This window comes from Ambystoma mexicanum, chromosome 6q (assembly GCF_040938575.1).
Source record: "Ambystoma mexicanum isolate Mex_15411 chromosome 6q, UKY_AmexF1_1, whole genome shotgun sequence".
Taxonomy (NCBI): Eukaryota; Metazoa; Chordata; class Amphibia; order Caudata; family Ambystomatidae; genus Ambystoma; species Ambystoma mexicanum.
The window spans coordinates 1,404,577,184-1,404,592,334 of record NC_090937.1 but is presented as its reverse complement, the minus strand read 5'-3'; the positions used below and the strand labels follow the sequence as shown (position 1 = coordinate 1,404,592,334).

Here is a 15,151-nt window from a genome sequence, read left to right as displayed (position 1 = left end):
TGGGTCTCCTGGAGGAACCGGGAGGGCCTGGTCCGGGATCGAGGCTGGAACCCCTTTGATGCGAATGTTATTTCTGCGGGACCTGTATTCCAAGTCCTCCTGCTTGCGATGCATACATTTAGCGCTGTCCTCTAGCATCTGGATTTTCTGACGCAGCTCTGTGATCTGCGTGGAGTGCTCCAGGACTTGGTCCTTCGTATCCCTGACCCTATGCTCCACCTCCTCCACGTGGCCTTCCAAGCCCTCCATCTTAGTTGTGACCTCGGCCATACAGTTGCGGAACTCCGTTTTAATGTCGGCTAGGAGGCCCTGGATATCATCTTTCGTAGCCCACTGTCCTTGGGGCCTTGCGGGCAAGGAAGGCTGGGGTCTGACTGCTTAGGTGTTTCCTTTAGGTGGAGGAAATTAGCTCTGTCCGCTGACTTCGGACCCTTCTGCCTAGACATCTTGGTGTCTGGGGAGCCGGTTACCCAGGTACATGCTGTCCGTAGGCTGGTGTTAGGAGGTAGGCCTTCTCATGCCGGTGTTTGCTGTGTTTTCAGCTGTTTTGTCCGTTTTGTTTAGCCTGGCGGGAGCCTGTGGTACTCGCTGGTTTGGTGTGGTGGGGTTGTCCTGGCGGGTCCTTCTGTATGGTCAGTGTCACCACAGGACCACTCGCGTCAGGTGTATGGGTGGGGGCCCCGCTACCTGGCATCCCCGTATGGCAAGCGTGGGCTGATGCTGTGTCCATGTGCCCCTTGATGTTGTGCAGAGGAAGGGGGGGCCCTTAGGGCCGCCAGCAGGGGTGTTGGGGATCAAGGTGAGGCGGCCCCAGGGTGCCGTTGTCCTGGGCGGGCCAGGGAGGAGGAGGTATTCTGGATCTCACCTAGGCTGTTGTCAGGATCTGTTGGCTTGTTGCAGGTTTGATCCGATGCTGGGCCTGTGCTGGGTGGAGTAGCGTGCTGTCTGTGGGCAGCGTGCTGTCCGTGGGCCCTCTGCAGCTCCCGGGAGGCCCCAGGACGGCATGGCGGGACCTCAAGGCGGGGGCTTTGCTGGCTCAACGATGTGGATGACTCGGCCCTGTTCGCAGGAGGGGAGCTGCGGCTGGGCCCACCCTGGGTCTAGTCCGGGTGTTGGTGATTTTGACTCAGAGGGAGGGCAGGTCAGAAAGTCCTCCACAGCTCCTCGGTGTCCCGGGGCTCAGGTGTGTGCAGCGTGAAGAAGCGTGGCACCACCCGGAGGGGGGGCGGGGCAGGGAGTGCCCCGCCACCAGAGGGATGGTCCTGGGTGAAGGGAGCTGCTGTGGTTAGTTCCGCCGCCCACAGCCATATGGTGGAGGGAGCGTCCGCCGTCCCGGCAGGCCCCGGTCCACTCCTTGGTGTTGGAGGCTGGGGTGCAGAGCCGGGGCAGGTGTTACGGCCTCTCAATGTACCTCGCCCGGCTGTCCAGAGATCTTGGGTCCTGGGGACCGTGTTGGGCTGGTCGGCTGAGTTGAGGGCTTCAGTCCAGGTCCGCTGGGGCTGCCATTTTGGCGGGCAGATTTCGTGATGTGCCGCCGCAGTCTGGGGACAGGGGGAGAGCCAGGGAGTCCAGGGCCCCAGGGCCTTCGCAGCTCCGTCCTGTTGCCCAGAGGGGCCTGGCTGCCACGGGTGTGCAGTGCCTCCCAGTGGGGTGCTCATGGCGGGGCCGTCACGTCCGTGCGATGCGGGCATGTTTGCTGGATGGGCCCAGCAGCTATAGGCTGTCCCAGGTACCCAATCTCCCCCCCTGCGCTCCAGCGGGTTGGGGGGAGGACGTACTGCGAGAACCGTGCCCCACAAGATGCAGCAAGGGAGTGCTTCACTGCTCCAGTCTCTGCCGGCCCACCGGCGCTCCCCCATGCAACAGTGCTTTGGGAGGTTATGGAGATATCCTGCCTGAAGTGCCCCGATGGGGGGGGTATGAGTGAGGGCCCCCCAGCTGCGGATCTCCCAATTGACAGGCATGAGCTCAGCTGCAGCGTTGATATGCCCAGCTCCTCCTCCTCCTCCAGCCCGGCGATGTCAGGGCGCCGCCATCTTGAGATCAAGGCATCCACCCCGGCGCCACTTTAGAGCGCTCCGATCAGAGCTTCTGTATTCCGATTTCCTTCGGTGAAGGAGCGGTCACCCCAAGAGGGGTCCCGCTGCCTGCTGATATGTCTGGATGCCGGATTCAAAGGCGTTATGCTTGGATATAATTGCGAGAACCCGGGCGTCCCACGGAGCTCCTAATGAGGCGTCCACATTGCCGGTGCCCCAAGCCACGCCCCGATGGCATTGTTTTTGAGGACCTGAAGTTTGTTTAGATTTCTTTTGCTAATTCCCCGGTAAAGTGTGTTGCAATAATCCAGTTTGGAAAGGATCAACGCTCTAGCTAGGGTGGAGCAACTTGTGGGGGAGAGAAAAGGTCTACAGGCGTTTATTAACTTACAAGTGTAAGCTGTGGCAGAGGCTACTGCGTTCACTTGTTTTGTCAATGTTATGGAGGAGTCAATATAGACGCCTATGGTCTTGACGACTTTGGAGACAGTGATGTTGATGCCGTCAATGCAGGAGGAATTGAAGGTGGTGTCAAGTTTGTTTAGTTTGGCTTGTGACCCGGTTAATAAAAGTTCTGTCTTCTCATCCGTCCTGCCCGGCTAACTATCGCCCAATATCCATCCCTCCCTTCCTGGACAAACTCCTTCAAAAGCTGGCATTCTCCCAGCTTAATCTCCACACTGAATCTGTTGGTTGTCTTCATGACCATCAGTCTGGCTTCAGAGCTGCCAGAGGCGCAGAAACTGCTCTCTTGAACATCTGTGAAGACCTGCTCTCCAACCTTGACTCCAACACCCCCTGTGTCCTCATCTTACTTGATCTTTCGTCTGCTTTGACACTGTCAACCATGCCATCCTGTTCAACCGTTTCCATGATAACCTGGGTATCACCGGTCACGCCGTGGCGTGGCTAACTTCTTTCCTCTAAAAACCGACCCTCCCAGGTCCAATTTGGGTCCTTCTTCTCCTCTCTCTCTATCTCTACCTGTGGTGTCCCCTGGGGGCTAACCTCTCTCCCTGGCTGGCCTCAACTTTCAGTGCTATGCGGATGACACTCAGCTAATTTTCAGGCTACCTTCGGCCAACTCTTCTCCATCTCTCATCTTTGACTGTCTGTCTGCTATCCAGGAGTGGTGTGCCGCCAATGATCTCTGCCTTAATGCCAGTAAGACTGAGCTCCTCATCGGCACACCTGATCCCTCCTTTCAGTCTCTGGCTGGCCTCTCTTGGCCCTCTTCCTGCTCCAACCTGCGAGGCTAAAAACCTTGCGGTTATCTTCGACTCCACACTCTCCTTCTCTCCTCACATCTCTGTCTCTAAGAAGTCACACTACCAGCTGCACCTCCTGAGAGGTATTCTTCCTTTCCTCTCCTTCCCTCAGAAGCTCACTGTCTCCAGAGCTCTGGTTCTCTCTAGGCTGGACTATTGTAACAGCCTCTTTCTAAATCTGCCTGCCTCTACTCTCCGCCCTCTGCAGCTCATCCAGAACAGGACTGTAAGATTTGTCCTTGGCCTCAAGCCCAGGGATCGTATCTCTCCAGGACTGAAATCTCTGCACTGGTTCCCAGTGGGTGCGAGGATTCGGTTCAAAACCCTCTGCATTGTCCACACGGCCTTCTGGAGCCTCAATACCTTCAACTCTCTTCCTAAATATCTTCCTTCTCAAGCTCTTCGCTCATCCGCCTCCAACTCCCTCCGGGTCAGTCGCTTCTACGAGCAACGAGTTGGTGGTAGATCTTTTTCTTTGGTTGGGGCCTCCCTCTGGAACAGCCTCCTTGAAACCTAGGGTAGAACCATCTCCGGTTCCGGAAGCACCTCAAAACCTTGCTCTTTGATTCTGCTTTCTCCCCTCCTCCTCCTCTCCCCTGTCGAAATCCTGGCTGAAATGGGATTGGTTACTTGGCCACCCTCTGATCTCGGGCCCAGATCCACTCCCCTGCCAGTTACACACCTGCACTGCCTCCCTGGCAACCCCCTGCACTTGGGGACTGTTTTCTGTACCCCTACAGTCCCCCACCAGCACTTGATACCTGATGTCTGCACTTAACCTTGCACTTGCCACCAGCTGGCCCTACTTCTTATTGTTTATTTATTCTCTTATCCCATGTACTGCACTGTCTCCACCCCCTCCCATTCCGCACTTTTCCCCTTCCCCTGCACTTTCGCAATCTGACTGACACTTGGCCTAGTATGATCGCTGTGTGTCTTCCCTCTGTTTCCCCCCCCCACCTTGCTGCGTCGCACATTGAAACACTTCTGTATAGGCGCGTTATGAATGCCATATCATATCATCATTGAGGCAGAGGCCATGAGTTGCCATCCATGCCTGAATGATGAGTTAGATTCTATTTAGTAGTTTAGAGTCAGTGTCATGGTTACCCGAGATCGGTATGAGGGCCTGGGTGTCATCTGCATAATTCGTGTAGGTGACACCCAAGTGGTCCAGTGGTGGTACGGGGTAACAGGGCAATGGAAACCAGAATAGAAAACATGGAAAATGCAGCACGGCCCTCTCAGCTAACGCTCATCGGCCTCCCAGCGTGAGTGGATGGGTCTGGCCCGATAGATTTTGTTGCCACTTGTCTACAAGAGTTGCTCGTCCGTGATGCTTGAAGACGACCCAGTATGCGTGAACAAATGCTAAAGGCTTAAACCATCAATGTCTGCATCGAGGCTGAAGTCGACTGGGGGCCCTATACTTCTGGTCCGGCTTAGTGACTCCTGCGACAGGGACAGGATGTTGAATGAATCTCTGAATGGAATGAAGAAGACCTTTTTGGAGCGTGGTGTTCAAGCAGGACTGTTCCAGCCCACAAAGCTCAGCGTCTCCTGGAACTGCAAGGAATATCTTTTTTTGGGACATAGAAAGTGCAGACAGGCTGTTGAATTCAATCCCTGCAGAGAAGCCCCCTGGCAGCAACGCTTGATACGGACCCGGTGGCAGAGGAAAATTTCCTCCCCTTTTTCTTTTCCATTTCTTTGTATAATGTGATCGCTGTTGAGTACCCCAAATGTTTCCAACGGTTTGTTAGTGCTGCCAGCCTGATTCTGTTCCCTTTATGGGGTTACTTCTCTGAAGCTGAATGTGATGTTCTGTGGGTCTTTAGTGGACTGAGGGTTGTCTTCTATCCCCTCAATGGCCCTACCCCAGGTGTTGGCTTGGAAGGGCATTGCTCCCGTTGCTTTAACCAGTGAGCCCCCAACCAATGTGAAGCAGACTCTCAGGGTTGTTACCAGTATGAACAAAGGTTTTTCACGTGTTAGCAGTTGCAGAATGTGGGAACTTCCGACTCATGTTGCTTTGTATTGTTTGTACAATATTTGAAACTAATAAAATAAAAATGTAAAAAATAAAATGCAATTCTTTTTACAGAAAATGTTGAGCTAAATGTGATCACTACAGCAGAATATCCTTTCTTCGTTGAAAATGGTTGGAACAGATATGCAAGGATGCGCACATGCATTTCTCAAAAATATACCTGCGCCATCGGGAACAAATAATGTTAAACACTTAACTCTGACTGATGCCGCGGATGAGTGAGCATGTTGATGTTCTCCATGATTTAGAAGGTGACGGCATAGTGTTTACTTTAGCGAGCAAACAAGGAAACACACACAGGGATAATAAAGCAAAAATGGAGGAAGGCTGTGTTGATGCTTCTTCTGCAGTTCCATGGCAACACGTTGTTGTGCAACTACGTTCAGACCGTTTTGCTCAGGTGACTGCAGGCATTACCAGCAGGGTTGTTTGCTTTGGTTTGTACTACCAGAGCGTTCAACCTTAACTTCCCCATGTCAGACTTTACGTTGACACAAGATGGCCTTAACGTACACTGCTTGTTCGCAGTCATAAGTGCATCGAATTGTAAGTGATGTGGCATAGACAACCTACTGGAACTTCATCGCCATGAGATGCGGAGCAGGTGTGGCGTACTGATCATTGCTGGAGAAAAATGCTGGTGGGGACCATTCCTTTAAAATCACTGGACAATTGTCTCCCCAATTTATGCAGTTGCACTAGCTTCTACAAAATGGACAATTTTATTTATTTATAGAAATCACAGGAAAGCAATGCATTTTTGGAACAACAACGTGTACAAAATGTAACATTAATAACAAAGGGAAGGACATGGGTCCTTTACAGTGGGGTGAGATAATGTGACTTGAAGACCAGATGTTGCAGGGGAAGGTGGAAACATAAACCAGGGACGAGGACAGGACAGAGTAACATAGGAACGGGAAGGTGGAGGAAGTGCTAAATTAAGGATGGAGAGCTCATGGAAAAGCGCGGCAGGGTGTCCATGAGGGTAGGGAGAGAGGGAAGCAGGGTGATGAAGTAACATTGAGTGCTAGGAAACAGGTGGGCTTTGAGGTTGGATTTAAATAGTGGTAGAGTTGGAGTAGTACGGCGAGGGAGAGGAAGAGCATTCCAGAGTAGGGGAGCGAAGATAGGGAAAGAGCAAAAATGAGACGGAGCGTAGGGGGCTTGAGTAGTGGCAAGGAGGTGAACAGAGGATGATCGTTGCAAGCGAGGTGAAGAGTAGGCAGTGAAATGAGGAGATAGGTAGGGTGGGACAAGTCCATAGATAGTTTGAAGGTGATAAGTGTATACGTAGCTATGTGTTTCATAGATAGCCAGCCAATCTGGCAATGGGCAGAGGAGGTAGAGGCACAGCAAGAAAGATTGAAAAGTGTGTCGACCGCCAATTTGAGGACTATAAACTAGCTTTAATGAGGGTGCATTGTGTGCAGCATCCGAGTGCATTGAATCCTCTTTACATACTTCTGCAGAGTCCTAAAAATGGCCTTCGCTGTTTCTTGCCAAATGATTTGTTTATCATTTTTTGTCTTTTCTGTAATCTTATAAAAAAGGAGTATATAAAAAAAAAATGTAAAGTTCAGTGATTTTTCTTTTTTGAAATTGCTTTCATTGCGATTTCATTATGACATTATTTGGCTCCATCCTATTGGTACGTCCCACAATCATCCATGAAATAATATCATGTGCTGCTTTTTACAAAAAGTTAAAACGCCAATCTATAGCAAATATCAAAACTGACTTTATGATTTGCTTCCTACAGGGTTGTTCATGATTATTTAAGCGGCGCCCCTTTTGCAGATTACCAGGGGAGCATGTATTTCTCTCGATTTCTGCAGTGGAAATGGCTGGAGAGGTGAGTTTATTTTATACAGTAATATGATGCATATGAAAAAAGGAAGGGTGGGAGGTATGCTAGGTGGAGCCATGAAATGGCGTCAACATACATTTGTGGATACGCGAGCAATTAACATGGGGCCCTAATTTCAGTATTGCATTGCAACATTATGCCATCTTTTCTAAATGTCTTTCTGTACATTTTGATTACTGGATTTTATATCACAGTGACTATTTCTGACGTGTTGAATTTAGTAGAGCTTATTCTGACTTTATTAAAAGTCTAATCTGCTTTGGTCACTATCTCATTCGCAGTACAGTGCTTCCATTTTTCCCCAGTTGTATTTATCGTGATGTGCAACTTCTTTAAGGGTGCCATAGAGAGCTCTAGCAATGCACGTTCTGACGGCAGACAAATCGCTTAAACACAATGGCGCAGGACATGGGATTCCCAAATCTATTTGCCACAATCTCGTCGAGATTAGGGCTTCCCTAGGCTTGTTGGAATTGAGTCATGCTTCTTCTCGGGATGCTTTTCCTATTCCTATTCATTGTATCCGTGCAACACTAGAACACTTTCATGCCACTGCGCTGAAAGAGGGTGCATTTTTGTCTCAGACTTTTAGTTGCTTGCAGTGCATTTGTATAATTCATTGTCGGCACCACAAATGGAGCTGTTTTTGTTTGAACATTGGATAAACCTGAGGGTATTGTTACTTGTTATGTATGGCAGCCATTAGCAACCTTTTCTGAATTCTGTGTCCTCCTGCTTTAATGTCATGACATAGAGGAAAGGAATTTATAATTTTCTATGGCTATACAGCAGAGGGATACAGTATTTTCTCTGCCATGTACTTTCTTCCCGTATGTATTACAGTGGGGCCAGCAGAGAGGATTCCTCTTTTTTATATTGTACGTGGTTCTGAATGCCTCCTCTTTACACTCTTGCAGTAGTGGTTATAGATAGGTAGCTTTTACCTCCATTGCAGGGGTGTCAGATGGCAATGGAGATATGCATACCGGTGCTCCAGACTTCAGTTCTATATTTGCAACATATTACGCTTCACTCCATACCAACAGTGACACTTTGAAGCGGAGTGCACTTACTATTTAGAAGAAATCCCCCTTCCGCTGCTGCCTTCGCCCGCAAGTGCTGCTCTCATTGAGTACTTCGCTTAAAGAATTTCTACAAGTACTAGAAGACTTTCCCTCTTCAAATGATCCCAGAAAAGATAGCCTCACATCAGAATTCTATAATGAATTTGGTTCCCTTTTTAGTTTCTTCTTTGGTAAACGTTTGGGGGGAGATGATGGAGTCCCGCCGTCTGTTCGGAACTACACGGAAGGGCTCCAATCCCTCTATTTCTAAAACCATCCAGGCAAGCTGTGTCTGTTATCTGAGCCTGAATGCCCCTTTTCACTAATCAGCGTGAATATCAATATTTGTTTCTAGAACTGTGGAAGACAGGCTTCTCCAGTTACCTTTCGATTGGTCTGCATCCCACAGATCCACTTAGCTTAACCTCCAACGTCTCTTCTGTGTAATGTCTCAAGTAAATCCTTACGTAGTCTCTGCCTTTATTGATGGGAGAAGGCATTTGAATCCTCTCTTGGGCCTATGTGTTCTGAAGAGAATGGCATTTCTTGTGTATTTCTTAGATTCCATAAGATTACTTTATACAAGGCTTACTTTGTTGTTGGTGGGATGATCAAGGCAGTGTGGAAATAAGCAGGGGCGCAAACTCTTAACTATGTATGTGCCCTTGCAATAGAGTCACTTGCATATTTAATCCGGGTGAGGCATTCATGTTGAGGCCTTGCGATGGACTGTCACAGGGCCATTGTATCCCTATATGCAGATTAAATCCATTTGTACATTAACAGTCCTCGGATTTACCTTCATCCCATCACACGGAGTGCATCAGTCTTGCAAATTCCATGGAATATGGATTGGTTTGTAAAAATCGGATTTTAATGCCATGGATTGCCCCTAACGGCCCCCCTGACATAGGCGAGCATTGGAGAGCAAGTCCAAAGGACTCATTCCCTTTAAGTCCATTATTTGCCCCAGCACCCACCCCGCCATAGGTGAGTATATATGAGCTTCTTAATATGTAAGACACTTCTGGATCTGTATGTGTACAGACGAGAAAAAAAGACTTGAATTTAATTAACTTTCCTACTTTAGTACATTGGGTTACAGTTGTAAAAATGGGTAGCATTGCCTCTGTCTGGCAGAATTTCTGAGGTGAAGAATGGTGTCCAACCTAAATTGTAACAATAGTTTCTCAAATCTACCTGTGTGGCCATGGCATGCTTTTTATAGCCTTCAAACCAAGTCTGATTACGTAGTTTGGCACCATACAGCATCCTGGAAGGTTGGGATGCACTTTTCAGACCTTATTCCCTAGGTGCAGTGGTGGGCCTTATTTATTATTATATGGAGCTTTATTTCCATAGTGGTGCATGACGAATTTGCTGCATATTGGAGTGATTCGATGCACGTTCTTGGTTGGGGTAACATTTTTAAACTGCTTCATGTATGTACTCTATGCACTAGTGGTGCCATTTACGATGCTGACTTTTTGCCTCCTACTTACGACCTGACTATTAAGATATACTGGAATAATTCAGATATAATCAAGCCTGCCATCATGTACCCGGCAAGATGTGTTGTTACCCGCAGGGTGTTTGTTGAGAAGGTTGGGGGCAGCCAGTTGGGCCTACTTTGGTTTTACTGGAGATATGCCATATTAAGGGCTCAATTACCTAATCTTTCCTTCAGAACCCCCTTAATATTTCCTTCATCAGTTCATTCTGAATGCCTCAAACAATAAGCATATTGTATCCTCGCTTTACGGGATGGAACAAGAATGAATCCCCCCGCCCCTCCCCACCTACCCCCCTCACCCGCCCCTCCCCACCTACCTCCCTCACCCGCCCCATATGATCTCACCTTTGGGCTGAAATGGGAGAAGGCTCTCGGGATTGTTCTCAGATAAGCAATGTCCCCTGGCTTTGTTCTTATTCCAAGAAGGTCTTCTTTAACTCAAGGCAAGTGCAGGTCAGAATTGTCTCACGCTGCCCATGTGAGCTTCATTGATGACATTGATGAATGTCAAGTGGTTGGGGGCCCTTTGCCAAAGAGAAAAGCACTTTTTGGAACTCTTAACATTTGCAAGCACGTTTGGCAGAATAGTGAACGAGACTTGATGCCACATCGTTGAGCTGGAGATATTTGGACAGTTAGTGTTGTGAGCAAAATGTCTGCAGTCAGGTCAGGCAGGATAATGAACCAGACCTGAAACTTTGCTTCTGAGCTAAAGAAAGGACAGGGGAAAACCCCCTTGACATTTTGGCATTGTGTCTTCTATGTGTGTGGAAGGACACTGAAGATAGACTGTGTCAGACTCGTACATCTGCACCCTTACAGTATGCACGCTCATATGAGCTAGATACATTATGTTAAATTATATATGTTTTGGAAACAAGCCAGTTAACAGTAAAATTGAAGAGAGTTCAATCTGAAAAATACGCTATCTGAATCAGGTTGTGGAGATAGGAAGGTCGTTTTGTGGAAAGTAGTCACTTGATTGTCATGTTGCCCACTGCTACTTGAGATCTTGTATCTTCATATCCACTAATCTCCAGACTGTGAAACTGTAGTGGAGATGAGATGAATGAAAAAAGTAAAATCATTCACATGCTCACTTGTTACTATTTTGAGGCACCATCAGATCAGCTTCCGGCCCACCTCTAAAATTGAATATGTAATGTTAAATGTACCAAGGGATATTATGGGAATTATGGATAGATCTAATACTTATTATGGGGACTAGATTAGCATAAGTAAGGACATGGACTGAAGAGTACCAAAACCTAACTGTAATAATATCTTTCTTGAGATTAAATTAATTTGATTGGACTAATTATACTTTATACATTTTGGATGGTAATAAGTCAGTTGAAATGAATTATATGATGCAGATGAGCCAGGGTATTGAATCTCCAAGTACACCAGCTTTGTGTGCAACATTATAAATGGTGGTATTTTCGGCTCCACATGCGGTCGACAAACTTCTTGATGTGAATCCAGAATATCACCGTTAATGAGGGGTGTGTTTCTCTTGTCCTTTTTGGGAATGTTGTATTATTGCTTTGATATATGTGGCTTTAATGAAACGATTTAATAGGGTAATATCCCTGCTATCTAATATTTTGTTTTTATTTAATCCACTAGGCAACCAGTTACCAAGAACACATTTCGGCATTACAGAGTATTAGGGAAAGGTGGATTTGGAGAGGTGAGTACTGCCCAAACTGATTTATTCGTTGACATGAAATTATTTTAGCTTTTTGACCTGAGATTATCTTTTCATTTTTCCATGGGCCGAACTCCGGATTAGTAATTCGGTACTGCGATTCATGAATAGACTGTGTTCAAGGTGAGTGTAGTTGGAGAGCAAAAAGGTAGAGTGAATTGTTTTGGATCAGCTGACCACATTTTCTGATATATTACAAGTCATGCACTCCTAGATCTCACGGTCAGAATATCCTTGTTGCTGCTTCAGGAGCATAGAACGTAGTGGTTGTATGAGACTTCATTTCAGTTCATGATGAGACTGGGTGGTGCCTTACTTGGAAGTAGACTGCCGGAGAACAGTAGTACATGGCCATCTATAGTGAGAAAACGTAGCATAAGCTACCTGTGCAGGTGGAGTAGATTAGACTGTGTGAGAAGGCACAGGTAGATTTGTGTATCTATTTGTCCTAGATGTTTAAGGAGACTGACAGCCATTTTTGTCTTAGTGGTCAGGCTTTTAAGCCTGGTACAGGCCCAGGGTGCCATTGCAGGCCTGGGCATGTCGATATCAAACTCAATAAACCGGGCAAGCAAAGTCTTTCCACTTACTCCCAAAGGCCCTTGAACAGCCATGAATTACCTTTTTCTGTAGACCAGAAAGCTGGAAGGAAATATGGCGACTTTAAAAACCATGGCTCCTCTGGGGGCGAAGCCCTGAACTGTGCTTTCTGGACGTTCCTGAGGCCTGCAAGTACTTTTTATGGGGATTGATATAGTGTTACATGAGGCAGGACTCCTCTGATTTGATCATTAACTGTACCAAAACTAATATCACCCATCTTATAAAGCATATGCGCATGTGTGGAAACCTGCCGGAGCGAGAATCTGTCCTGTTAATGATATAAAGTATTTAGGCCTGGTTATTGATTATTATCTGAAGAGGAAAGGGCTAATAGACCAAATTAAATCTAAGTCCAAACAAAGTATGTTTCAACCAAAACAGCTAAAGTTATGATACTGTAGGATCTCAATACATCCATTGACAGAATACTATATGGCTAAAGTGGTCCCAGCGCTTTTATATGGACTAGAATTGAATCCGTTACTTTAAGAGATTGACTGGAATGCAATGGAATCATTGATCTTGAAAAGTGTATTGTCCCTCCCAAACAGTGTCTCTATTTCGGAGTCCAATTTGAGTTAGTCCTGGTCTCACTGCGAGGATGGTACTACTGGAAAGTGGTAACTATGTATAGAAATATTCTACAACCTGCTTTGGGGTCCCCTCTTAACGAACTAAAGGTAGATATAAATACCGGCAAAAAAAACAACCCCATAGGTTGTTTTTGCAAACATGCAGAAAAGATAATGCCCGAGTATATTTGTTCAGTGCAGCTTTTAAAGACGTATCCTTGTACAGCAAAGAAGAAGGTGTTTCAGTCTGATTGGGGAAAAAACTATAACTCGGATGAGATCATATGGATTGTGTTCGAGCCTTAGTAGATGTAACAAGGCTTTAGGATCATTCTCAAATTACTTAACTAAGTTTCTGACTGCGCATTGGAGGACGCGTTTCCTCCGTTTTAGATTAAATGTTGCTTTAACGGATTAAATTGCATATGTGTGTTTGAACAAATCACGAGACATTACAATGTGCACTTTATGTAAAGAGATGGATATTTTTCAGGCAGGAGAACACTTGATCTTGAATTGTTTTGCTCTTCAAGTTGCATGGTGTACACTATTACAGAACTGTGTCCATGATGTTACCTGGTTGTCGAGAAATGGAATCGGGCTGTAAAAGGACGATCGTAGTGTTTCAACTATTGGGCATGGCAGGAGTGATTTCAATAAAGAAAGATTTTAGAAATTATTTGAATCTTATACTAATTTTGCTACATAGGGAAGGATACGTCCAATGCTCTAGCTGTCAGATTGGTTTGCAGTTGTTTTAACAATTTTTAGTCTTTTTTTATATTGGAATTGTTTTCTTTTTGTAACTGAATGTAATGTATTGTAGATAATGTGTAATAATTAATGTTATGCTATGTGTAAGGTTAGGATGTCTCGCCATTTCATAAAAAATAAAATAAAAGAAAAAAATACATTTACAGTTCCACTTTGGGTGTTATGAGACCCTTTAATTAACCCTTTAATTAACTGAGTGCTGCTCCTGTGTTTTCATTTATTTGTGTGTTTTCGGGACCTGTCACATTTGTCTACTTCAAAATTCTTTAACATTAGACATAAATGCAACACAATATAATGAAACATCACATAATCTGAACTGACATAAAGGCACCGTGCAAACGCTGCCTATTTGTTTCACTGATCTCCTATCCCAGGGCCATGATCCACACAACCTTCACTTGCCACCCCCCCTAGCAGTTATCATGACTGGGCATACCTCTGTCTAATGCTCAATATTCCTCCCACTCCTACCGGCTGCACCCATCGATGACCATGCACCCTTGCATTGAAACCGCTAAATGACGCTGCTTCCTGCAGCAACTGGCCTACCGGCGTCATATCTTTAAGACAACGCCTAGTGCCAAACTCAAACCGCTGCAGGGTCAGACTGACCTAGTACCGCGACTTCCATACAACACCTAACCTCTCTGACAATCTGCGGACCAACCCTGGACCCTGGCAACGAGCCGAATGTTAACTGCCACTTCTGTGGGACCTGTGTAGACTAACAGCCAAAGGAGGGGCGGTAGAGATTATTGCTAAAAACACCTTCCACATCAGAGAGGTACCAAATTCCACATTACACTCTGGCGAAATACTCTGTTAAAATGACCCTCTAACAAACTGCAACTCTAAACATTCATGTGATCTATAGACCCCCTGGCCTGATTCTGTCCTTCGAGGACAATGTAGCCTAACTTCTTTCAGCTAACAGCAAACCCAGTTCCCAAATTCTCATGCTAGGTGACCTCAACCTAGGCCTAGGACCCCAAGGACCACCATGCCTTTGCTCTTGCCAATACCATCTCGGCACTAGGCTTCATGCACCGGATAAAAAGCACCACTCATATCAAAGGTCGCACACTCGACTGGCTAGCTGACCTTAACTGCAACACAGACATCACATCCAATGCCCACTGCCCATGGTCAGATCACCACATCATCACCTTTACCATCACTCGGGGACCAAACATATCCCTCTTGTGGCCCCAGCTGCCCAATCTAGAAACACACACAACATTACAGCAAATATACTACCACTAGTACTCCCAATCACCACTTGCCAAGACATTGGTATCAACTACCCGGCCACTATGGTCGACCTTTACAACCAAACTGCACTAGAAGCGCCCTATCCATGAGTAAAGCCAAACCAGCAGCCCACCTTAACGCGTGGTTCACACCAACACTAAAAACCCTAAGAAACGTTAAGAGAACAGCTGAGTCCAAATGTAAAAAAGTACCAAATGACCAAAACAAAGCAAAATTCCCAACAGCTGCCAAAAACCTCAATCAGGCAGTCCTCCAACCGAAAAGTTCTACATACGACAAAATAGCCAATGCCAAATCAGGCACTAAGGAACTCTTTGCCATCCTGAGAGAACTGGAATCCCCAGTACCTCCTCAAGAAGCTTGTAACAAAGATGTAAAATAGTGCACCAACATTCAAAATGCCCTCTCTGAC

At 46.5% G+C, this 15,151-nt stretch overlaps 1 protein-coding gene across 5 annotated transcripts in view; it reads left to right on the top strand.

Annotated features, from left to right (window-relative positions):
• The window catches only part of GRK4 (G protein-coupled receptor kinase 4), a 1,171,195-nt gene that overhangs the window by 591,757 nt on the left and 564,287 nt on the right, over nt 1-15,151 (top strand). For all 5 annotated transcript variants that reach the window (XM_069632057.1, XM_069632058.1, XM_069632056.1 and 2 more), the window contains 2 exons: nt 7,120-7,212; nt 11,434-11,497. In XM_069632057.1, coding sequence (XP_069488158.1) covers nt 7,120-7,212; nt 11,434-11,497 — 157 coding nt within the window. The remainder of the gene's footprint in view (nt 1-7,119; nt 7,213-11,433; nt 11,498-15,151) is intronic.